The sequence below is a fragment of the Xenopus laevis genome, chromosome 6L, assembly GCF_017654675.1.
Source record: "Xenopus laevis strain J_2021 chromosome 6L, Xenopus_laevis_v10.1, whole genome shotgun sequence".
Lineage (NCBI taxonomy): Eukaryota > Metazoa > Chordata > Amphibia > Anura > Pipidae > Xenopus > Xenopus laevis.
In genome coordinates this window covers 19,114,017-19,140,707 of record NC_054381.1, presented here as the reverse complement: position 1 = coordinate 19,140,707, position 26,691 = coordinate 19,114,017, and the positions used below count along the sequence as shown (strand labels likewise).

Sequence of the window (26,691 nt, the reverse complement as noted above, 5' to 3'; positions counted from 1 at the left end):
CCAAATCCTAAAATAGTGGATTCGGCGCATCCCCAGTAAGAACCCTGATATATATACGTGGCTAGTTCATGTTCATGTGCGATGTTTATGGTTTGGCATTAATGGCAGAAGAACGGAGCAAAGAAGAGTAAACTTAAAGGGGTGGTTCACCTTTAAGTTAACTTTTTGTATTTGTTAAAGAGTGGCCAATTCTAAGCAACTTTTAAATTGGTCTTCATTGTTTTTACTCTTTGTAAATTTTGAATGATTTGCCATCTCCTGACTCTGTAAGGCTACAAATGTATTGTTACTGCTACTTTTTATTACTCTTCTTTCTATTCAGGCCTCTCCTATTCATATTCCAGTCTCTTATTCAAATCCCAGTCTCTTATTCAAATCAGTACAAAATAGAATAAAGAAGGCGCACACCCTTAAGCCAAAACTGTGGGGTGCTAATCCATAGGGGACTCCCCATGAGGGTCTCCCAAGAGGCATTACTAATATTACAGAAAATGGATTGCACACCCAATTCCAAAAATAATGGATTTATTACAAAAATAAGAAAAAATGACAAAATGATACAAAAATTATATAAAGAGGTGAGCCCAACGCGTTTCGACCTTAAGGGTCTTCTTCAGGGGCACAAATAGACAAAGAGGCTCACCTCTTTATATTTTTGTATTATTTTTTCTTATTTTTTGCTTTTTTGTAATAAATTCATTATTTTTGGAATTGGGTGGGCAATCCATTTTCTGTAATATTTGGACTCTAATAACAAGATGGCTGAAATTGCAAACTGGAGAGCTGCTGAATAAAAAGCTAAATCACTCAAAAACCCCAAATAATAAATAATGAAAATCAATTGCAAATTGTCTCAGAATATCACTCTCTACATCATACTAAAAGTTAACCTAAAGGTGAACAACCCCTTTAATGGGATACATAGTTGTGTCACTGACGGCAATGACTGGCAGCACAGAGGGGTTTGTTGGTGGAGGAAGGGATAAGACTAGAGTCGGGGTCTGCTGAAAGACTGCAGGTCCAATAACTTCTTCCATTGGCTGAAATAAAATAATATTAAAAATATGTCTTGGAGCCATGAATATTGAAGGGTTAAATGCAGCATGTGGGTCTCCATTTGGGTAGTGGTCACCTGTAATGTTGCAGATATAAAGAAGAGCAGACCTGTGGGAGGCATTTGAAGGCCAAAGATTGTTGCTATTGGTGCAAGCTGTATGACAGTTGTATATGACTAAGTGCCATTTCCCATGTGACGCGTCTCTCGTGCCTTTCAGGTATCTAACTGCCGGCCAGTGCACTCGCGGAACTGCCATTCTGGGTCCAGAAAACAAGAACATTGCAAAAGATCCCTCCTGGATAATTCGATGATTCCCCCCCACCCATTTAAAAATAAAAGTGTCAAAGTTCTACAATATCACAGTCCTATTTTTAATGATTTCTATTTATAGCCGTTTCATTTCCTACAGACCGTTTCAATGTCACTAATGCCAAATAAATCATTTCTACCAAGTACTGAATTTCTGTCTTGTGCTTTTATGCTTTTGCCTCCAATAAGGATTAATTATATTTTAGTTCAAGGTACTGTTTTATTATCCTATATACTAACCGAAGGCCTATCTATGTCCCGAGTGGAGGGGAGGCAGATGCGCACGCAACTTCGGTTAGGATCTATGAGATGCGCGCGCAACTTCAGCCGAAAGACATAGATGCGGCCTTCGATTAGCAGATGTGCTGGAAGGTTAGGATCAGAACAGGTTAGGATCGGGGAGGCAGATGCGCTGGAAGGTTAGGATCTAGGGAGGCAGATGCGCTCACCGTCTCCTTCTGCCTCCCGCCGCCTCTTCTTTCCTGCTCACTCAGGCGGCGACCGCTGGAAGGTTAGGATCTAGGGAGGCAGATGCGCTCACCGTCACACTAGGGGAACCGGTTGCGTACCTGCACGAAAGTCTGTATAAGCGTCGGCCATCTTGCTACTCCTCTGCGACTTTGTCATCCGCCCACTGCCAAATCCGCCCACTAAAGTCTGTATAAGCGTCGGCCATCTTGCTACTCCTCTGCGAGTTTGTCATCCGCCCACTAAAGTCTGTATAAGCATCGGCCATCTTGCTACTCCTTTGCAAGTTTGTCTAATGGCGGCGCTAGCGTCACTCTAGGAGGGGAACCGGTTGCGTACCTGCACGAAAGTCTGTATAAGCGTCGGCCATCTTGCTACTCCTCTGCGACTTTGTCATCCGCCCACTGCCAAATCCGCCCACTAAAGTCTGTATAAGCGTCGGCCATCTTGCTACTCCTCTGCGAGTTTGTCATCCGCCCACTAAAGTCTGTATAAGCGTCGGCCATCTTGCTACTCCTTTGCAAGTTTGTCTAATGGCGGCGCTAGCGTCACTCTAGGAGGGGAACCGGTTGCGTACCTGCGTGGGTGGCCATTTTTAGCAAAACGGGCTATATTATCTCCAAAAAATATTGATGTTGACATGATAAACAACCAAGTGATTGCATTACTTCCTGGACAAAGCTGTGTCTTTCTGAGTACTGACTGTATTGATTCTGAAGACGAAAGTGAGAAACTTAACTTCCCATTAGAATATTTAAACACTATCAACAATGCTGGATTACCACAACACAATCTTATACTCAAAGTAGGAACAATAGTCATGCTGTTAAGAAACCTTAAGGGTAGGGGCACACGGCGCGATTTCGCCGCGATTCTGTGCTAAGCGAGTTGTCGCTGCGTTTTTTAAGCCGAAATAGCTTTGCTAACTTTGGCGCTGGCGTCAATGCAAATCGCGGCGAAATCGCTGCGCTAATTCACACGCGGCGATTCGTTTTCTATTGTCGTCCGAAGTTGCCTCGCTGAGCGTTTCCGGGCGACAGTAGAAAAAGAATCTCCACGTGTGAATTAGCGCAGCGATTTCGCCGCGATTTGCATTGACGCCAGCGCCAAAGTTAGCAAAGCTATTTCGGCTTAAAAAACGCAGCGACAACTCGCCCAGCGCAGAATCGCGGCGAAATCGCGCCGTGTGCCCCTACCCTAACACTAAGCAAGGTTTATGTAACGGTACACGGTGGGTTGTGAAGAGCATGAGACAAAATGTTATCAAGGCAGAAGTGCTTACAGGATCCCATAGCGGTGATACTGTTTTGATTCCCAGAATTGACCTTACCAGTTCTGACCAGGAATTACCTTTTAAACTTAAACGACGACAATTCCCCATTAAGGCTGCATTTGCCATGACAATCAACAAATCACAAGGACAAACATTGGATAAAGTCGGCATTTACCTATCTGAGCCTGTGTTTGGTCATGGTCAACTTTATGTTGCATTTTCAAGAGTGCAGCGTTCATCTGATGTTAAAGTCAAGATTTTAAGTACAGCTCACCAGGGAGAACTCATTCAAGGACAGGAGAACATTTTCACAAAAAATGTTGTTTATAAAGAAATTTTTCAGTAACACTTTACTACCAATAAACTCAAAATTTAAGAATTCTAATAGCAGATAGGTAATAACAAGCAATAGGCACAGATTCACTCTACATCCCCACAAATTAGCGTCGCCAGTTGCTGCCTGGGGATGCCGAGTGAATCAGCACCCATCGCATTTTGCTGCCTCACTGTTGTTACCATTCTTTCATTAACGATTCTTTAGAGAATCGGGGGTTTACTGGTTACAGAGAAAAGGGAAATCATTTTTTTTAAAAGTTGATTTATTTGATTATAATGGAGTCTATGGGAGACTGCCTTTCCGTAATTTAAAATGTTTCTGGATAATGGGATTCCAGGTAACAGATCCCATACATACAGAGCCGTGGAGTCTGAAGCAATTTTGGGTATCTGAAGTTTAAGTCGCCAAAAATGTACTGACTCCTAATAACTTTTAATGCAAGCAATGAAAATAATCAAATCAGATGCTTCTATGAAGGAGGATATGGCAGAAGCAATTCTGTTTCTAAGAACAATTAATTTTAGATTGTATTTAACAGCTATTCTATATGCCAGGTTCAATTAATATATAAATATATATATATATATATATATATATATATATATATATATATATATATATATATATATATATATATATATATACACTTCAGAAACTATAATTTATGATAAAAAAATATTTATATTTACTATCATTTATATAAATAAGCTGCTGTGTAGCCATGGGGCAGTTTTATCAGTGCGGAGCAACAGTACATAATATTTTAATTACTTTTGGTGTTACTGTTCCTTTAAAAACCGAGGCATTTGAGGTACCATAAACTGAGGAGTGGGAAGTACCATAAACTAAGGGGTCAGAAGACCCATAAACTGAGGGGTCAGAGGCGCCAAAAAGAGAGGGGTTGGAGGTAGCATAAACGGAGGGGTCGGAGGCACCATAATGACTATGCACATGCTCAGTGTGGCCTGGGCGTCAGTCGGGAGGTTAAGCTTAGGGATCGTCATAAATGATCAAAACAACACAAGTCAAATCTTATCTGCCAGAAGCTGATACAGCAACTGATTAATAATCAGAATATACAGACTGCACTGGGTCTGTGGATACAAATTTCTACAGTCGCCGGCTGCTCTACAGGGAAACAAACAAAGCTGCTCAAGGTCAGGGAAGTAAGGAGGGGGGCTCCCCCCTGCGGTTTGAAAGTATGATCATTTCCCTGCAGAGCAGTTAGGGACTGTCTGGAGTTTCCTATCCACAGCAGTCAGAGCAGTAACTGAAGGGGGAATTTCACTGCATACAGTCAGGTTTCTTATAAAAACTGTAGACCTTTTTAAATTAAAGTATAATTGAAAGTATTGGATTTTTTTTTTTGCCTTTACATCCCCTTTAATTGGTGTAGCAGTATGTTTTGTGCTGTCGTATAGCCGCTTACATCTTGCAGGGAAACCCACAAAGTGACCAGGTTAGAGCCGCTGCCTTCACAGAGCAGCCCCTCGTTTCACTGTCAGAAGTAAAAGCTCAGTTCACAGCTGTGCATGAAGAGGAGGAGGAGGAGGTGCGACCCAATCAGAGACCCCACTGATCAAAATGTCAGACACAGACCGAATGCTTATGTGTAGGGCACAGCTAAACATGGTCTCGTGCAGCATACGGTGTCCCTCAAGTCTCTCAATCCTGGATGTGTTCAGACTGGACATCCCTGATGTAAATCTATTGAGGGGCAATTCATTGGTCTTTTAATAAACTTCTTGTCTTTACATTTGTAGTTAAAGCAACAGTCAGTGTGAAAATAAAAACTGGGTAAATAGACAGGCTGTGCAAAATAAAAAATGTTTCTAATATAGTTTGTTAGCCAAAAATGTAATGTATAAAGACTGGAGTGACTGGATGTCTAACATAATAGCCAGAACACTACTTCCTGCTTTTCAGCTCTCTAACTCGGAGTTAGTCTGAGACTATAAGGGGGGCCACATGGGACATAACTGTTCAGTGAGTTTGCAATTGATCCTCAGCATTCAGCTCAGATTCAAAAGCAACAGTAATGACCCATGTGGCCCTTCTCAAGTCACTGATTGGTTACTGCCTGGTAGCCAATCAGTGGAAAGCAAGAGAGCTGAAAAGCAGGAAGTAGTGTTCTGGCTATTATGTTAGACATCCAGTCACTCCAGCCTTTATACATTACATTTTTGGCTAACTCACTATATTAGACATTTTTTTATTTTGCACAATCTATTTACCCAGTTTTTATTTTTACACTTAATTCCTTTAAGAAATGACAGTTGCTAGAAGATCCAGTTGCTAGGGAATGACTAATCCTAGCAACTTGATCTTCGCAATTATAAGATAAACGCCGCTTTCGAGGCTTGTGGAGTGACCAGATAGGTAATAAGTAAAGGTTCTCGTTAGGTTTGCGAGTTTTTTTATTTTTTGTGATTTACACCAACATATATATAACGTGTCACTAAAAAAAAAATCCAAACGTTGCGCATTGATGGCACGCGCGGAATCATTACGTTTCTGGTACAAAGTGGAATAAAAGCAAAACGTAACTACACAGCGAAGTGTTGTCTTGCGTCCGTTTTTACTCAACGGCAACAAAAAAAATAAAAGGGAATATTGGAGCCGGAGTAAAAATGGAGAGTGGATACAGGTGGACGTATACGTAGATATGACTTGGACTTGGTCAATGGAAACTGCATGGACAGAAAGTGCCAGAGCAATAAATACAAAGAGGTAACTACAGCACACAGTGTAGGGAGGGGGTAACAATAGGCTGGAGCGTGAGGATCAAATTGCTCCCGTTTCATCTTTCCGTCTGCACATGTTAACGTGTTCCAGTTTTCCTGCGTCTGAAATGTCGTAGCTCGTCTTGTACTTGGCCAGAATCTTCATCAGAGGCCTCATCTTCAGCCACCACTGTTCCCTGGGAATCCTGTGCCTGTACACGCGGGGGAAATAGTATAATCTTAGTAAATCTCCAGCAAAGCCATTATAGGGGTGGTTCACCTTGACGTTAACTTATATTACAGAACGGCCATCTCTAAGCAACTTTTCAATTGGTCTTCATTATTTATTTTTTATAGTTTTTGTAATCATTTGCCTTCTTCTGCTAAATCGTTCCAGCTTTCAAATGGGAGTCACTGACCCCATTTAAAAAACAAATGTTCTGTAAGGCTACACATTTATTGTTACTTTCTCATCTTTCTATTCAGACCTCTCCTATTTATATTCCAGTCTCTTATTCAAATCAATGCATGGTTGCTAGGGGAATTTGGAGCCTAGTAACCAGGTTGGTGAAATTGCAAACTGGAGAGCTGCTGAATAAAAAGCTAAATAACTAGGGCTGCACCAAATCCACTATTTTGGATTCGGCCGAACCCTCGAATCCTTTGCAAAAGATTTGCCCGAATACCGAACCGAATCAGAATATGCAAATTAGGGGTAGTAAGGGGAAAACATTTTTTACTTCCTTGTTTTGTGACAAAAAGTCACGCGATTTCCCTCCCCGCATATGCAAATTAGGATTTGGATTCAGTTCGGCCGGGCAGAAGGATTTGGCCAAATCCTGGCTGAATCCCAAACCAAATCCTGGATTCGGTGCATCCCTATAAATAACTCAAATACCCCAAATAATAAAAAATGAAAACCAATTACAAATTGTCTCAGAATATCACTCTCTACATCAGACTAAAAGTAATTTAAAGGTGAACAACCCCTTTAATACACTGCACAGTATGTCCTTACACGTGGCGTCACATAAATTGTGTAAATACATATACAGGTATGGGACCCGTTATCCAGAATGCTCCCATAACGGATCTTTCCGTAATTTGGATCTTCATGCCTTAAGTCTACTAGAAATTCATTTAAACATCAAATAAACCCAATAGGCTGGTTTTGCTTCCAATAAGGATTAATTATATCTTAGTTGGGATCAAGTACAAGCGACTGTTTTATTATTACAGAGAAAAAGGAAATCATTTTTAAAAATTTTAATTATTTGGATAAAATGGAGACTATGGGAGACCATTCCGTAATTCGGAGCTTTCTGGATATCGGGTTTCCGGATAAGGGATCCTATACCTGTACAGTGCAGTAGATAGCAATACGTGCAGCTTGTATTGTAATGGAACTACTTGATTTCTAAAATCCTTCTATTTTACAACAGGGGCACACACTATCCTGTGGTACATGTACATTACTGGGGATACTTTAGCCAAGGATAGTTAAAGGAACAGTAACACCACATTTTTTAATGCTTGATTCCTCCCCAAAACAGCTACAATAATAGGCAAGGCTTGGATTTTTTTTTTCCAAATCTTGAACTTGAATTTGACTTTCAAAGTGCCCCATTGGAGAAAGGCGAAAGTAAAAACTGCTGAAATCATGCCATCTATAGAGCGCGACTTGGAAATGAAGTCAATCAAGGAGCTTTTGTTGGGTTTGTTCTTTAAAGGAGAACTAAACCCTGAAATCGAATTTGGCTAAAAATGCCATATTTTATATAGTGAACTTATTGCACCAGCCTAAAGTTTCAGCTTGTCAATAGCAACAATGATCCAGGACTTCAAACTTGTCACAGGGGTCACCATCTTGGAAAGTGTCTGTGACACTCACATGCTCAGTGGGCTCTGATTGGCTGTTGAGAAGCTAAGCTTAGGGCTCGTCACTAATTATCCAGCAGAAAATGAGGTTGGTCTGTAATATAAGCTGATGCTACAGGGCTGATTATTAAATTCTGATGCTAATTGCACTGGTTTCTGTGCTGCCATGTAGTAATTATCTGTATTAATTACTAATCAGCCTTATACTGTGACATTTCTATTCTATGTGTACTGTATATTGTGAGTGGGTCCCTAAGCTCAGTAAGTGACAGCAGCACAGAGCATGTGCAGTGAAACAGCAGAAAAGAAGATGGGGAGCTACTGGGGCATCTTTGGAGACACAGATCTTTACTGCTAAAGGGCTGTGGTTGCCGTGGGCTGGTACAGAAGCACAAGTTAAGCTTTAGTTCTCCTTTAAGAGACTGTACCACTCTCAGAGCACAGTCACATGATTATGTCCCCTTTATGTTTGTTGATAGATTCTTCTTGATGTTGTAAACCATTATAGACCAAAATGGCTTATAGATTTCATGCTACGGAATAGACATCACATGCTGCAAAAGTAGAGGTTGTTTCGTGCTGATACATTGGGGGGGGGGTACTTACTTAAAGTCTGTTTCGTCCTTGAGTTGTGTCACTGGCTGGAAAAGGAGGTTCCTCCTGCGCATTCCTAACAGACAAACGCTATCATCTGTGTTTGCAAATACCCTGCCTGTAAATAGGAGAACAGTTCAATCAGCCAATCAGTGTGCTTCTTGGGGGAGAAACTAATCACAACTATGGGATATGTTGCTTAAGGGGAATGCCGCAAATCTCTATCCGCTAGTATTGAGTATTTTTAGGGGCACATTTAGGAGCAGATTTATCAACGGTCGAATTTCCCGAATTGATGTGAAATTTATTTTACTCGAATGAATTCAAATGTACTCACCACTCGAATGGGAGGTTACTAATGTAAAAATGTGAACGTCTAAAATACGACTGAATGGGAACGACACGAAAATTCGATTTGTTTTGAATCGAATCTGAACTCAAATCGAATTTTCCTCCGAATAAAAACTCAAATGTCAGGAAGGCTGTTAACATCTTCAGGACCCCTGCCATTAACTTGTGAATGAATTCGGCGGGTTTAAGGTGGTGAAATTTGTGAGTTTTGACACCAAAAAAAAAAAAGAAAATTTAAATTCTAATTTACCATTTGAACCTTAATAAATCTGCCCCTTAATAAAAGGTCAGTCAGTACACCCCTAAATAATAATTTAAACGTGTATAAACGTTCCCTCTGTTCAACAGTTGCAGACTTTGGGGGTTATTTACTAAACTCCAAATGCAAAAATCCAAAAAGATTTGTGATTTTTTAGTATAAAATCAGACTTTATAAAAAAAAATCACAAATTTTTCCAAATTTATTGTCCCCCGAGGATGGAAAAGTCCGAATCAGAAAATCCAGCATCTCAGACCTGTCGAGGTTGTATATAAGTCAATGGTAGTGATGCGCGAATAAATTCACCTGGTGCGAATTTCCACGTTTCGCCGCAGCTAATAAATTTGCAATACTCGTCAAAATTTTTTGCACGCACGTCCGAAAAATCACTTGCGTCAAAATCGCTTGCGTCAACACTATTCGGACGCCCATAGACTTTGGCGTCAAAACAGACATGAGCGACTTTTCAGACGCGCGTCCAAAATTGATATAGGCGTCAATTTTCGACTTTCACAAATTTTTCTAAACGGGTGAAATTGGCCCATCACTAGTCAATGGGAGAAGTCCCAATGATTTTTTGATGTGCGCTGGGTTTTGCGCAATACCCCAATTTTCGAACAAAAAGCATAAGAAATCTGAGTTTTCGGGTGAAAAATCCAAAAAAATCAAGAAAACCAGATTTTTCCCGGCAAAGCAAATTTTAGGGAAAATCTAATAATAAATACAATGAAAAAACCCGTGCGGATTAGATCGGAGTTTGTGGCTGGAAATGTTGAGATAAATTCGGACTTTGATAAATAACCCCCTTTATGTTTCTGATAAATGCCCTGCCATTCTATCCAACCAAAGCATTTTCTAGTTCTATCTCTAGGAGCGACTCACGGTTCTCTACTGCACTAGCAGCTTTGATCTACTGGGTCTCCTTTGGTTTAAAGTTGTATTTTGCATCATATACAAATTGAAAGGGATCCAATAAGGGGCTCATATTCAAGGTTATTATAAAGAAGAGGAATTATGGGTAATAAGAGGGAGGCTCTATAGGTCACTGGTGAGACCTCACCTTGATCACCGCTATCAGTTCTGAAGGTTCTGCCTATCGAAAGGCATAAATAAATGAAAAGGTGGTCAGAGGAGGGCTACAAAGATGGTCTAAAATTAAGAATGGGGAGAACTACGCCTTATTCATGGGGCCCCTATACCTCAGAGCCCCTGATTGTAATCACTTTTTCTGGCTCTGAAATGGGTTAGAATAAAACTGCAACCAATCAGCACTGACTATACAGTAGCCAATCAGAACGGATGTACTTTCATAATTATAATTGCAAAGCTGTCTGTGATATCCTGAGGCTTTAGACATGAATGGTAATGAGAATTCATTGGTTACGAGAGCTGGTTGCAATAGGAATGGCATGAAATGCGCCTTCTCTGGTGATGCTGCCTGCGCCATAGGATTCAGCACGAGGGTTGGGTCTTTAAAGGAACAGTTAAATCAAAAAATTAAAGTTTTTAAAGTAATAAAAATTTCATGTAGTGTTGCCCTGCACTGGTACAACTGATGTGTTTGCTTCAGAAACACTACTATAGTTTATATAAACAAGCTGCTGTGTAGCCATGGGGGCAGCCATTCAAGCACAGGATACACAGTAGATAACAGATAAGTACTACTATAGTTTATATAAACAAGCTGCTGTGTAGCCATGGGGGCAGCCACTAATCCGAATCCTAATTTGCATTTGTAAATTAGGGGCGGGCACAAAAATCACGTGACTTTTCATCACAAAAGAAGATTTTTTTCCACTTTTTCCTTTCCTGCCCCTAATTTGCATATGCAAATTAGGATTCCGATTCGGCCAAATCTTTCACCAGGGATTCGGCCAAATCCCAAATAGTGGATTCAGTGCATCTGTTATCCACTATTTATCCTGTACCATATAGCCTTTTTTCTGAAGCAAACACACCAGTTTATCAGTGCAGGGCAACACTGCGGGGCACATTTACTAAGCTCGAGTGAAGGATTCAAAGTAAAAAAACTTTGAATTTCGAAGTATTTTTTTGGGTACTTCGACCTTCGATTCAAACGGTTCGAGGTAAAAATCGTTCAACTATTCGACCATTCGATAATCGAAGTACTGTCTCTTTAAAAAAAACTTCGACCCCCTACTTCGGCAGTTTAAACCTATCGAGGTACAATGTTAGCCTATGGGGACCTTCCCCATCAGTTTTCTAAGGTTTTTTTGATCGATCGATTAAAATCCTTCGAATAGTTCGGTTCGAAGGATTTCATCGTTAGAGCGAACGATTTTTACTTACTAGTATTTGCGCAAAATCCTTCGAATTCGATATACGAATTCGAAGGATTTTACTTTGAGGGTCGAATTTGAGGGTTTATTAACCCTCGATATTCGACCCTTAGTAAATGTGGCCCTGCATGATATTTTCATTACTTTAAAACACTTTAAATGTTTTTGTTGTTACTGTTCCTTTCAGAAATGAGTCAGTGGAGAGTCTTTCATGATCAAGTAATGGAATGAAGCCTGGCGGGGAGATCTCCTGCCTGATATTATCCTTAATGATAACTGATTAGTGGATGTTAGGGTTAGAGGTGAGGTATTAGTGTTCTACTTCTTTTTCTGTATTAATTTGTTTAATTGGGTTACGTATTAATAGCAAAAAAAGGCACATTACCTTCATCTAAGATCCCAGGTAGCAAGAGAAAGAAAAGAAGAAAAAAAAGAACAGAGCAAACAGAAGAGATTTAAGGTATGAGCATGACTAGTGACTAATAGCCAGCTACTATACACATACATACATATATATCATGTGACTGGGATGCACAGGAAGGACAGGGACAGGCAAAGGGTTACAGCAAGCCATTGTTATCTGAATTAACACAACCAATTACCAGGATACAATAATGACGTTACATCACAGGTCTACAGTGTATTGAAATCTGATTCTGGAATTATTTGCACATCCATAAGTGCAGAATAGTGACGAGCAAAATTAATTGCCAAGTTTCACAGCGAAAATGACGCCCAATGGGTGAAAAAAATTGTTGTGCCGCAAAAAAAATGTCTTGCCCATTGATTTTAATTCATTTTGGTGAATCTTAGCTGTTTCGTGAATTTTTGGCAAAAGTGAATCGGGACAGATTTGCCCATCGCTAGTGCTGAACAATACATGGGAAATGTAAATGCAGGGACATCCCGGGGGTCCTACCGTTCCTGTAGGTTTCTTTTAACTTCTTGGAAATCCACTGGACGGCTTTGGCGGAAATCTTGGTGCCGAAGTTTCTGTCAAACGGAGACGGAGCGCCGCCCTGTGAGATACATAAAAGGATCAAGTCGTTGCTTTACAGCTGGAAATATCCAGTCACAACTGTCGAGTGGGATCTATTGTTTCTAGGGATGCACCGAATCCACTTTTTTGGATTCGGCCGAAACCCCGAATCCTTTGCGAAAGATTCGGGCCAAATACCGAACCCTAATTTGCATATGCAAATTAGGGGTGGGAAGGGGAAAATATTTTTAACTTCCTTGTTTTCTGACAAAACGTCACTCAATTTTCATCCCCACCCCTAATTTGCATATGCAAATTAGGATTTGGATTCGGCCGGGCAGAAGGATTCGGTCGACCCGAATCCTGGATTCGGTGCATCCCTAATTATTTCATAATGGGTACGTTTTCAATGCCTCAAACAGATAACGAGGTTGTAACATCAGGACTGGACTGGGGTATTGTAAGTAATGTATCAGTGTTTGCAGATGACACAAAATTATCAGCCCAATTAATTCCATCCAGGATGTGACATCCTTGCAACACGATCTTGATAAACTGGCAATCTGGGCAGCTAAGTGGCAGATGAGATTCAATGTTGATAAATGTAAAGTCATGCACCTGGGATGTAAGAATATCCACTTATACCCTTAATGGGACTGCACTAGGCAAATCCATTATGGAAAAGGACCTTGGAATCCTTGTAGATGATAAACTTGGCTGTAGCAAGCAATGCCAGTCAGCAGCATCAAGGGCAAATAAGGTCTTGAGCTGTATTAAATGGGGCAGAGAGTCACGGGAGGAGGGGGTCATTCTTCCACTGTATAGAGCACTTGTAAGGCCCCATCTAGAATATGCCGTACAGTTTTGGTCTCCATCACTCAAACAGGACATTATTGTATTAGAGAGGGTACAGAGAAGGGCAACTAAGCTGTTAAAAGGTATTGAAAATCTTAGCTATGAGGAAAGACTGGCCAAATTGGGGATGTTCATGCTGGAGAAGAGGCGCTTAAGGGGAGATATGATAACTATGTATAAATATATAAGGGGATCATATAATAATCTCTCTAATGATTTATTTACCAGTAGGTCTTTCCAGCTGACACGAGGTCACCCATTCTGATTAGAAGAAAAGAGGTTCCGCCTAAATATTCAGAAGGGGTTTGTTACAGTGAGAGCTGTGAAGATGTGGAATTGTCTCCCTGAATCAGTGGTACAGGCTGATACATTAGATAGCTTTAAGAAGGGGTTGGATGGTGTTTAGCAAGTGAGGGAATACAGGGTTATGGGAGATAGCTCATAGTACAAGTTGATCCAGGGACTGGTCCCATTGCCATTTTGGAGTCAGGAAGGAATTTTTTCCCCCTCTGAGTCAAATTGGAGAGGCTTCAGATGGTTTTTTTTGCCATCCTCTGGATCAACTGGCAGTAAGGCAGGTTAAAAAACAGTTAAAAGGTTAAACATGATGGACGTGTGTCTTTTTTCAACCAAACTTACTATGTTACTATGACTGGCAATCTGTGGGTTCTGACAAATGCCAGAGGGGCTACTGTAAGATGCCATAAACACTCACTATTTATTGGGCTGGTGGGGGCTGTTTGGGCCTCTGTATGATTAAACTGCCAGGGCCTATTTTGATTCTCAGTCCAGACCTGTAACATAACTGCTGTGTTGACATGTCACCTAGATGTCTCTATCTGCATCAAGAGAACACATACCACATTCAATTTCTGTGTAATAAAATCAAGGATGAGGCCGTGTCATGTGACAATGGTGAAGATCAGTGCCATCAAATGATTAGGGGAAGGATCAGTGCCCAGTGAAGCTCTCGGCAATTACCTGCTGCATGTGCCCCAGTACATTCTTTCTGCAGTCGAACACACCTCGGCCTTCTTCTGAGTAAAGCTGATAAATGAAATCTGTGGTGTAGTTCTCATTGCTGTTCTCATTCCTGAAAAGACAATCCCCATTGGTTACAGATTTCCAGCTATTAATGGCATACAGTAACAAGAAAACAGTGGCCCAAAGTCCTGCACAGAACCAATTTCTAAGACCCAGACCCGACCCGCGACCCGCATATTTACCCACTTTGAACCTATACCCGTCCCGGACCCGCAACTGCCTAATCCACAACCCGCCAACCACCATCAAACCGGAAGTGATCTTGCTGCAAACCGGAAGTGACATCATCAAACGTGGCCGATAGTCGAGAGGGAAAGAAGTGCGCCGTGTCATGTAAGAGAGCTGTGCCGGAAGTCAGATGGGAGGGGGAGATGAGTGGAGGGAAAGCTGCAGGGAGAGACCCGCAAGCCGACCCGTGTCCCACATCTATACCCGCACCTGAAAAGTCTACCCTCATTCCGCAGGGTACCTGCTTTTTTTGCGGGTAACCGACCCGCTGCAGGACTCTAGCCCAAAGGGACAGAAGGGTAAGTTAGAGTCACTAACTAAAGTGATTCAGACCCCTTATGTACTAGAGGACTATGTTCCTTAGTGCTTTGAGTTTTCTTGTATAGGAATGGGACCTGTCATCCAGAATGCTCAGGGTTTCCCGGATAAGGGGTCTTTCCATAATTTAGATCTCCATGCTTCGAGTCTACTAATAAATCATTGAAACATTAATCAAATCCAGTAGGATTGTTTTATATCCAATAAGCATTAATCTTAGTTGGGATCAAGTAGAAGGCACTGTTTTATCAATTTTAGAAAAAAAAAAAAAAAAAGGAAATCGCTTTTAAAAAGTTTAATTATTTGATTAAAATGGAGTCTATGGGATATGGTCACCCCGTAATCAGGAGCTTTCTACATAACAGGAAGCTGGTGTGACTCCCATACAGGAGACCTCAGGGCCAGGCTTATGACAGTTAACGGAGAAACAAACTCGTAACATAAAAAAACCCCTACCCCCTGACCCTTTGTAGACCCTCCTCTCTCCTCCCCCCCAGCCTAGATGGTATCCGAGGCAAATGCCCCTAACTTTTTACATACACCTCGGTGCAGATTGTCCCCCGCAGCAGCCATCTTCTTTTCTTCATTAAACCCTGGAAACAGACCTTCGTTTTCGGCGCATGCACAGTTGGAGTGATTTTCTGGTCCCGAACAACTGCGCATGCGCTGAAAGCTGCGAAAATTTTAGAATAATTTTCGCAACTTTTGGCGCGTCTGCTTCCGAAGCTTAACGAAGAAAAGAAGATGGCTGCTGTGAACTGCGGGGGACAGAATCTGCACTGGGGGGTAAGTAAAAAGTTTGGGGCATTTGCCCAGGGTACCACCTAGGCTGGGGGGAAGTAGGGAGCAGGGTCTACAATGGATAGGGGTTTTTTATATTACGGGTTTGTTTCTCCTTTTAAAAGACACAATTCCATCGGATGATTTAAAGGACCAGTTACATCAAAAATGTTCTAAAAAAAATTGTTAGTATGCCAAGAAAAAAAGATACCAACACATATTATCTTTAAAGTCACTAAGTCTTTATTAAGAAATAACGTCCTGAAACTCCGCTTGCGCTCCTCTTCAAAAACAGCGACAGGGCGACGATCCATCGTGCGTCGCTCGATTTCTCCTCACTGGCTATTTCCTATAAGTAAGGCAGGGAGGTAAATGGAGCGCCGCACGATGGATCGCTGATCGCCTTTTCTGAAGAGAGTTTCGGTAAGTTATTTCTTAATAAAGACTTAGTGACTTTAAAGTTTAATATGTGTTGGTGTCTTTTTTCTGTAGCATACTAACGAATTTTTCCAAAAAAAAATTGCTGTTACTGGTTCTTTAAGAGGTGCTAGAGTTTAGCATTTCGTATGTTTAGTTTCATACACTGAGCTGTGGAATGTGAGAGCAGAACAAGGGTGAGAGGTCAGACCTATAGAGTCAGAGTTGGGCGTGTGCTGCAGATAATAAGTGTAATCCCAAACATGCTGCCTGAGGGTGACTGGGTGTGTAAAAGCACATTTTTCATTACGGAAGGTGCAAGTAAAGGTGCTCTGAGATGCTTGTATAGATTACACAGCTGCCTCTTACCTGAGTATAAGTCCTCTTTGGATGCTTGTTTTCATCTTCTCTGTTAAATGTTCCACGTTTGCCTAATAATAAAATAACAAGCATAGTAATACAGAGAGCCAATATAATAACTGTCACATATTGTAAGCGACAGTAAATAGGGATGCACTGAATCCACTAATTTGGATTCGGCCAAAAACCCGAATCCTTCTCGAAAGATTTGGCCGAATACCGAAACAAATCCGAATCCTAATTTGCATATGCAAATTAGGGGTGGGAAGGGGAAAACAATTTTTACTTCCTTATTTTATGACAAAAAGTCACGAGAATTCCCTCCCCGCCCCTAATTTGCATATGCAAATTCGGATTCAGCAGGGCAGAAGGATTCGGCCAAATCTGAATCCTGCTGAAAAAGGCCGAATCCCGAACCGAATCCTGGATTCAGTGCATCCCTAACAGTAAAGACCCCTCACTCACTGACTTATGTAATAAACTGGTGCAAATCAAACATATGTTTTCCATAGTCCAAAAAGGCCGTGCATGTGCCACTATTTGTGTCTTTGGTGGCCTGATTGGCCCAACTGATCTATATACTATCCATTTTGGTTACTTTGGGCAGCTTAGAAAATGTGAATCAGCAATAGCTCCTCTTGACTTTCTGATGTTCCAAAAGTTCAAGCTGTCGGCCCAAACAAATGGAGCAGAAGAAAGGCAACCACTCTGGGGCAGATTTATTAAGGGTCGAATTGAAAATTCAAGTTTTCGAATGGCCAAAACTCTCAAATTAGAATTGTGAATTATCCAAACTCGATTCCAGTTTTAATTTGAATTCAAATTTCGAGATATTTCATACTCTGGCCCTTTAAGAACTCAAATTCGAATATTCGGCACCTGAAACCTGCCGAGTTCACGTATACGTCAATGGGAGAGGTCCAGGGACCAATTTGCACATGTAAGTAGTCTTCCTGACATTCAAGTGTTTTTCAGAGAAAAAACTGGAATCTAGTTTAGTCTAATTCGATTCCAGTTTTCGAGTCTGTAAAATTTGTCCGAGTTTTAGATATTAGATTTTTTTATTAAACAACCCAATCGATTTTCAAGTGTATTCGAATTTAAAGGAGTTTAAAAAACCATGAATTCGAAAATTCGACCTTTGATAAATGTGCCTCTCTGTGTTTGCCCCTGGTATCCGTTTGGCCCCTGGACTGATTGGTCAGATACTGTATGGGGCCGGTAGTATATGGCTGCATTAGGCACATGAAAGTAAAAGGGCCACTTCTCAATGCGACGATGTAGGAATAAAGGTCAAAATTTGCCAATTTCACCGATTTTACCAATATATAAAACTAAAATGTTGACATTTTTGCAGTACTTCTTCCTCACTCTATTTATCTAAATTAAAGGGGTGGTTCCCCTTTAGGGATGCACCAAATCCAGGATTCGGTTCACGATTCGGCCTTTTTCATCAGGATTCGGTCTAATCCTTCTGGCTGGCCGAACTGAATCCGCAGGGAGGGAAAACGCGGGACTTTTTGTCACAAAACAAGGAAGTAAAAAATGTTTTCCCCTTCCCACCCCTAATTTGCTTATGCAAATTAGGATTCAGATTTGGCGGCATCTTTTGCGCAGGATTTGGGGGTTCAGACGAACCTAAAATAGTGGATTGGGTTACAGAATCGCCAATTCTAAGCAATTTGTTCAGTTGGTCTTCATTATTTATAGTAGAGATGCACCAAATCCAGGATTCGGCCTTTTTCAGCAGGATTTGGACGAATCCTTCTGCCCGGGCCGAACCAGATCCTAATTTGCATATGCAAACTAGGGTCGGGGAGGGAAATCGCTTGACTTTTTGTCACTAAACAAGGAAGTAAAAAAATGTTTTCCCTTCCTAACCCTAATTTGCATATGCAAATTAGGATTTGGTACGGTATCCGGCCAAATCTTTCACAAAGGATTAGGGGTTCGGCCAAATCCAAAATAGTGGATTCGGTGCATCCCTTATTTATAGGTTTTTTTTTTATTTGCCCTTTTCTTCTGTCTCTTTCCAGCTTTCAAATGGGGGTCCCTGACCCCATCTAAAAAGCAAATACTCTGTAAGGCTACAAATGTATTGTTATTGCTACTTTTTATTTCTCATCTTTCTACTAAGGTCTCTCCTATTCATATTCCAGGTCTTATTCAAATCAATGCATGGTTGCTAGGGGAATTAGGACCACTAGCAACCAGACTGCTGAAATTGCAAACTGGAGAGCTGCTGAATAAAAAGCTCAATAACTGAAAAACCACAAGTAATAAAAAATGAAAACCAATTGCAAATTGTCTTAGAATATTATTCTCTTCATCATACTAAAAGTTAACCTAAAGGTGTATAACCCCTTTAACGAAAATAATTGTGACGATTATAAAAACATAACAGCATACACCTATGTTGTGCTTCATGGATCTCAAGCCACAGCAAGTTAATATTTACCTGGAGTTCGCGAATATCAAACGATTCTTCGAAGATGTATGCCGCGTCTGCACCAGCTGCAAGGCCGCCCATGTTAGCCAAGTAGCCGCAGTAGCCACCCATCGTTTCAATGATGAACACACGCCGTTTGGTTCCACTCGCTGACTGTTTGATGCGATCGCAGGTCTAGTAGAAATGTATGTTGCACAATTTAGATCTCTGATCGGAGGCAGAGATAGGGTCGCTGGTTTGAAACCCAGCAAGTGCTCCCCTTATAATATGTGTGGCTGTTGTATTCATTAGTACAGGTATGGGACCTGTTATCCAGAATGCTCAGGAACTTGGGTTTTCCGGATAACAGATCTTTTTGTAATTTGGATCTTCATACCTTAAGTCTACTAGAAAATCATGTAAACATTAAATAAACCCAATAGGCTGGTTTTGCTCCCAATAAGGATTCATTATATCTTAGTTGGGATCAAGTACAAGCTACTGTTTTATTATTACAGGAATCATTTTTAAAAATGTGGATTATTAAGATAAAATGGAGTTTATGGGAGACAGGCTTTCCGTAATTCAGAGCATTGTGGATAACGGGTTTCCGGATAATGGTTCCCATACCTGTATAACCAAAGTTATTCTTGAAAGCAATATGGCCGAATGGAACTAGAAAGTGATTTTAAAGTTTTTCTATGATAGCTAATAAGAGCAACCTCACACACGGGTGTCTCCATGTTTATTCAGAAAACTATTGTGTTGAGTCAATATATTGTCTGCAGTCTGCCAGAGGTTACACACACAATACATTCTTCTAAGAGAAGAGCAATATCAACGTGCAGCCCTGGGGCAATCCTCCCACTCTTTTGAATACAAAATACCAGTTATTTATATCCTTTAAAACTACAAATGTTTTCTCTCATGTGGAATTTCACCTTTATTTGGCTAAATAGAAAACAAAAACAAGTTTTGTGATATAGCTGTGAGTCTTATCCTTCATTCTTTTGACTTTATTTACGTATATATTTTATTTATATATATATATATATATATAATTATTTTTATAAATCATATATAGAGAGAGATAGAGAGAGAGAGAGAGAGAGAGAGAGAGAGAGAGAGAGATTATATATTATATATTTCTAACCCAAACCATAACCTCTATTATTCATGTATAGATCCCAAGTTCTACCACTAGGATGCAGTAAACAGCAATGGCACGAAAACGGCTGAAATCCTTGTTATCCTGGACCTGTTATCCAGAATGCTCCGGAACTTCATACCTTAAGTCTACTAGAGAATCATGTAAACAATAAATAAACCCAATAGGTTGGTTTTGCCTCCAATAAGGATTAATTATATCTTAGTTGGGATCAAGTACACGTTACTGTTTTATTATTAAAGAGAAAAAGGAAGTTATTTAGAAAAATTTGGATTATATGGATAAAATTGAGTCTATGGGAGACGGCATCCCATAATTCAGAGCTCAGGATAACGGGTTTCCAGATCCCATACCTGTATATACATAAAGGTTGCAAATCTCCCATCCCATAATTGTAGGCCTTTATTTTTACTTGGTTTAAAGAGATGATGGATATTGTTTTTTTTTTTCTATTGTTGCTATTTCAGAGAATGTTGGTTGAGCTGTCAGGCAGCTTCAGTCTTAAGGTGGCCATACACGGGCCGATAAAAGCTGCCGACAGACCGAGTCGGCAGCTTATTGGCCCGTGTATGGGGGCCCCCGACGGGCTTCCCCGATCGAGATCTGGCCGAAAGTCGGCCAGATCTCGATCGGATGGGATTAAAAATCCCGTCGGATCGCGGCCGCATCTGTTCGTTGATGCGGTCCCGCGATCAGACCGCCCGTTTGGCGAACGCTAGGATCGGATCGTTGGGCCCTAGGGCCCACGATCGGATCAGCCCGATATTGCCCACCTCAAGGTGGTCATATTGGAGGGAGATCCGCTCGTTTGGCGACATCGCCAAACAAGCGGATCTATCCGTGTATGGCCACCTTTATACCCATGTCCAACCAACTAGTTTGTGACTCAGCCCCAGGCATGTCAGCCTTTCAGTGGGAATTTGAACGGTGATTAAACAGAGACACGGCCAATCCTTTTTCTTTTTGCCCAGTGATCTGCAACTGAGTGGCCATTGCGGTTTTATGGTACATGTTTAAGATCTGTTATCCGGAAACTCATTATCTAGAAATCTCAAAATTACGGGAACGCCGTCTCCCATAGACTTCATTTTATTCAAAAAATCCAAATTTTTTTTAAATGATTTCCTTTTTCTCGGTAATAATAAAACAGTAGCTTGTACTTGATCCCAACTAAGATATAATTAATCCTTATTGGAAGCAAAACCAGCCTATTGGGTTTATTTAATGTTTAAATGATTTTCCAGTCATTCTGTAATTTGGATCACCGTGCTTAAATTCGGTGATCCAAATTATGCAATGACGGTAAATTCCCAGGTCCTGAGCATTCTGAATAATAGGTCTCATACCTGTATACCCCATTATCTCTCACATTTGCCAATAGGGGTCATCCAAAAACTGTGTGGACAACTGTGATCCAGTCCATTGCATATTGATTAGGGATGCACCGAATCCAGGATTCAGTTTGGGATTCAGCCTTTTTCAGCAGGATTAGGCCGAATGCTTCTGACTGGCCAAACCGAATCCGAATTTGCATATGCAAATTAGGGTCAGGGAGGGAAATCACGTGACTTTTTGTCACAAAACAAGGAAGTATGCATATGCATATTAGGGTTCGGTATTCGGCCGAAATTTTCCCGAAGGATTCGGGGTTTGGCTGAATCCAAAATAGTTGATTCGGTGCATCCCTAATATTGATGGCTCTCAATTGAACAAATGGGACATGGTTATCCACAATGGTCAGAAGAATATAGAACTGGACCCCAAAATGCAACTACTGTGGTCTCAGCAGGTAATAAAGATAAAATATTTCAAAAGCTCATGGAAGACATACAAGAAGTTATCCCGACCCCCTTAAAAAACATCTGTAACTGCTGACCCCTAACATTATCGTTTTGCCTGAATAAAAGCCAAACAGATTTTAATTGGACAATCGTATCAGCCAATGATAGCATCATAGGTATTATAGTGTGTGCGTGTGACAGTTCCAGTAGTAGGGTCCATCATGGGATGACAATCAGAAATAGCCATTTACTACAGAGCAAGACGTCTTTCTCTTACCTCCATAATAGCATTGAGAGCAGTGTCAGCGCCAAGACTTAAATCAGTGCCTGGTACATTGTTGCTAATGGTAGCCGGCACAATACACATAGGGATGCAATATTCCTCATAGGTGCCACGTGCCTCGACTAGCTGCATCATACTTTCAAATGCCTGAAGCAGCAGCATAAACATCATCAGCTTTGTGCACTAAAATACAGTGCTAGTGGCTCCTTCTGTGTGATGAGAGGCTTAGCTTCCCACTGGCAGAAACTGGGGAGATTTTTTTTTTCATGGCTCATTAAAAATGCCGTACCAAATGATGTTTAGCTGACTAAGGGCAAAAATTTCATGCCCACGTTCCAAAAAAAAAAAAATAATAATAATAATAAGCAAACTAAAAAGTGCACTGGCTTGCATTGGCGCATTTCATTTCTGAAGCGTTTGGTAGAGGAGAGAGTCGGGAGTGCAAGGAGAGCAGAGTAAAAAGAGTGCAGAGGTAGGAGCAGGTAGAAAAAGCAGCGTCAGTATAGAAGGCAGCAGGTTTGCATTCAAAAGCCACTGAGTGTAATGTAAATATCTCATATTAGTATTGCACACGAGTGGATAAAAGAACATACAAAGCTGCTCCAGTTCAAATACAATGTATGGGGAAATAGATGGCATGGGCAACTAAGCAATCAGAAGTATGCTAAAACTATAGGGTTAAATGACCTCTGAACATGTACAGCAGTCTTACAACTAATATAAGCGCTGCAAACTTTTGAAGTCTTTGTTTTTGCCCTTTAAATCCAGGGAAATCCAACTAGAGGTCTTCCCGGTACTGTGGACATATAAGGAGCAGCTGGGAGAGCTGCAAGTTGGATAATTGGCTTCCACACACCATAATAAGGGCTCTTACTGACGAGCGGTTGAAACTGCGCTCCCCTGCGTTCCGTTTTTCTGCATTCAGCCGCAGGGGAGCGCAGGAATAGACACATTTAGCTTTTTCCAATGGGGCTGTACTCACACAGGCGCGTGTAGGCGCCGAACGCAGGTTGAGACGCAACATGCTGCATTTTTCCTGCGTTCGGCGCCTACACGCGCCTGTGTGAGTACAGCCCCATTGAAAAAAGCTAAATGCGTCTATTCCTGCGCTCCCCTGCGGCTGAACGCAGAAAAACAGAACGCAAGGGAGCGCAGCTTCAACCGCTCGTCAGTAAGAGCCCTAAGGCTTGCTCTACTTCTAGTAACACTCAGCAACAAACTATTAGGGTAGAATTCAGGGATCTGCAGCACATCTAATTGGTGGGAATGAATTGCTAGACCTGAAGTGAAATGTTGCATCCCTTATAACATTAAGGAATCCATGCTACAACTCTACAATAAAAAGTAGCTTCCATTTGTTATTCCTGTATCTGGGCATAGAGGATAAAAGGGTAACTTATTTATTAGTCACCCCTTTGTATTTGTGCAATAATGGCTGGCGCACAAGTTAGCTAATGATATATATTTACAGAAAAAAATAGCCATTGTTTTAAATTGGGGTACTGTTCTTTGTTCTACAGAAATACATCAATCTGAGCAAGCATGAAAGCTATTCATTGCTGCAACCAATGTGTATATATATATATAAATTCCAGGGATGCCAGCACTCACGGAAAACTAGATAAATGTGCCTGGGTGCGCGATCATTAAATGGATTATACAAAACAAAAAAGGGATCAGCACTCACAGGTCTTAAAAAACGAATAATTTATTAAAGAACTATGGACTAAAGTTTCGGCCCTTCCAGAGCCTTTCTTCTTTGAGAAAGGCTCTGGAAAGGCCGAAACGTTAGTCCATAGTTCTTTAATAAATTATTCGTTTTTTAAGACCTGTGAGTGCTGATCCCTTTTTTGTTTTATATATATATATATATATATATATATATATATATATATATATATATATATATATATATATATATATATATATATATACAGTAAATTAAAGTCTTTGAGTATGTTTACAGCGGCTTTTATTGATTGCCTATTTGATTGATTTATTTAGCCAAAATCAAACCTCGCCCTGTTCAATATCTGGTAGGGGCTTGTTAAAATAGCTCTGCAGTCTCCACATCTGCAGGGCCCCATGTAGTGTAATTGTTGGTCTGAGGGCAGAATGGCTTGTTCAGTCCAATCTGGTCCACCACTTTGATGCCCAAAGAAGATAAATATCTTTTTTCCATAGGTGAGCGGTTACAAAAAAACACCAATGGAGAAATTGGAACTTCTAGTCTACTAACAGATTAGGGTACACAGAGGCTTACGAAAATTTAAAAAAAAATGAAAGGACTTGTTTGGGATGGATTCAAATGAGCTGCTGTACTTTGCCACACAAGTTCAATAGGCAGCAGATCAATTGGATCTACAGTTGGCCATAGACGCAAAGATAAAGTCGTACGAATATTCATTTCGTCCCGACATTTTTTTTGCCATGGCAATCGTCGTTTAGATGATAGGACAGATTATCGGCTAACGATAATATCTCTGCATGTATTGCCTGTCTGACGATATCAATGGGAGACTGTCACTACTATTTGTCGGACATAACTTAAGTATGATTTCTGTCTGTGAAGTAATGGCCAGAACATTGTCTGATTTCTTCTTTTCACGACTTTATTTCATCTGAATGGTTAGTGGTAGGTCGGGAGATTGGAACGAACGATCGTTTGTTGGAATAGGATATATCTTTGCACGTCTGTGGCCATCTTAAAGAGCCGAGCACCCTAATAAAAGGACAAGGTCATCCCTACTAACAAAAACTGGCTGCATTTACAATTGCAGGGTGCACCTATGGTACTGCTATGGGGTATAAAATGTCACCTGTAACCTTCAAACCTCCTAAAAATCTGAGTAAGGAACATTTTTACTCTATCCATTTTCACCCACTGGCTAAGAGGATCTAGATGGTGGACACAACATTCCCACAGCCAATGAATAGAGGCAGAGTAGCTGAGCAATGAGTATGAGAGTCCCTAGAGACCAAGGATGATGAGTCTAGTTCAATATATATATGTTTATAGCCAAATACTATAATCATAGTTTTTGTATACCGTTAGTGCTATCCATCCAAAAAAAGAAAAGAAATATAAAGCATAGAAATAAAGAAAACTAGAAGGGTTAAAATACAATCACATGAACTAATGATCAGTACTGGGTAAGTTCCATCTTTGTTTGGCCTATAAAACGACAGTGTAAGTACAATGGGCTCGTTGTGTAAGTTTTACCCATAGTATGGTCCTTGCTTAGTAACAGAAGTCAGACCGTTCAATGACAAGAAGTTTTAGCGTGAGATGTAATCTGTATCCCACAAGCTTTGCTGGATGAGGAAGAGGAGTACATCAATTACACAAGACAATACTACTACTCTTCTTGGAACTACACACTCATTTACACCGCAGATAGGGGCCATTTACTGTGACTATGCTGAGATATTCTCTTGTGGGGTCTCCTGTATCTTTTTCATAAGGACTGGGGAGGCAATGGGTTCATCATTTTTGCATTTGGACAAATACCAAATTCGAAAAAAAAAAACTATTTTGCATATTCAAATCTGAGAAAAAAAAAACAAAAGTGATAAATTCAACTTTCCGAAGTCTCTTGATTTAAATTGGTTTAGCTGAACCAAGTCAGGATCCTGCAAAAAGTGCTAGTATTTGGGTGAATCCCAAACTGAATCCTGGATTCAATGCATCCCGGTATACCAGCAATTCATGCCTCTGATCTTAGAAGCATCAGTTGAAACCCATCCCTGTCAGTTTTCATGGAACTTGCTTAAAGGAGAAGGAAAGCTAAAACTAAGTAAGCCTTATCAGAAAGGTTTATATAAATACACCAGTAACCCCTCAAAGTAATGCTGCTCTGAGTCCTCTGTCAAAAGAAACACAGCATTTCTTTCCTTCTATTGTGTACACATGGGCTTCTGTATTTGACTTGTTTTCAGCTTAAACCTCCAGGGCTAGGGCTTGAGCATGCTCAGTTTGCTCCTCCTCCCCTCCCTGCTGTAATCTGAGCCCAGAGCTATGAGCAGGGAGAGACTCGGGCAGGAAGCGATGTTACACTAAGCTAATATGGCAGCTGCTATGATAACCAAAAAAACAAGAGAGAGCTTCTAGAGCTGTTTACTCAGGTATGGTAAAGCATTATGCAGAATTAATATTATGTTCTAACTTGCACTACTGTGGCTAATATATTAATAATAATTTAACTAATATTATTGGCAATGAGCTGCTTTCGTAGCTTTCCTTCTCCTTTAAAGCAGAATTTCATATTTATATTTTAAGTACCTTTTGGCTCCCCAACAAATACCTGAAATGGCGTAGTCTTCAGTAGCTGTTCTGAGAATAATAACACTCGGCAGCCTTTAAAGCTTTGACGTGATGCTCAACAACCAAAATCAAAAAAACTAAAAACTAGCAAAGCCTAAAAAAATAGGCCGAATTCTAGTCTCTACGGTCTGCTAAATGTAAGTGCTACTCATCTACCATTAGATACACTGAGCGCCT

General features: G+C 40.7%; 2 protein-coding genes across 14 annotated transcripts in view; one reads left to right on the top strand and one right to left on the bottom strand.

Moving 5' to 3' along the window:
- The window catches only part of pitrm1.L (pitrilysin metallopeptidase 1 L homeolog), a 45,264-nt gene extending 43,752 nt beyond the window's left edge, over window positions 1-1,512 (top strand). For both annotated transcript variants that reach the window (XM_041565267.1, NM_001086512.1), the window contains 1 exon segment: window positions 1,275-1,512. In XM_041565267.1, the coding sequence (XP_041421201.1) occupies window positions 1,275-1,368 (94 nt within the window). In that variant the 3' untranslated portion in view covers window positions 1,369-1,512.
- A 4,331-nt stretch (window positions 1,513-5,843) lies between these two features.
- Window positions 5,844-26,691, bottom strand: part of pfkp.L (phosphofructokinase, platelet L homeolog) — a 68,837-nt gene continuing 47,989 nt past the window's right edge. For 3 of the 12 annotated variants that reach the window (XM_041565259.1, XM_041565264.1, XM_041565265.1), the window contains 8 exons: window positions 18,989-19,153; window positions 16,540-16,601; window positions 14,365-14,476; window positions 12,469-12,568; window positions 11,935-11,940; window positions 10,310-10,342; window positions 8,652-8,757; window positions 5,844-6,379 (listed from right to left, as the gene is read on the bottom strand). In XM_041565259.1, coding sequence (XP_041421193.1) covers window positions 6,229-6,379; window positions 8,652-8,757; window positions 10,310-10,342; window positions 11,935-11,940; window positions 12,469-12,568; window positions 14,365-14,476; window positions 16,540-16,601; window positions 18,989-19,153 — 735 coding nt within the window. In that variant the 3' untranslated portion in view covers window positions 5,844-6,228. 12 annotated transcript variants of the gene reach the window in all.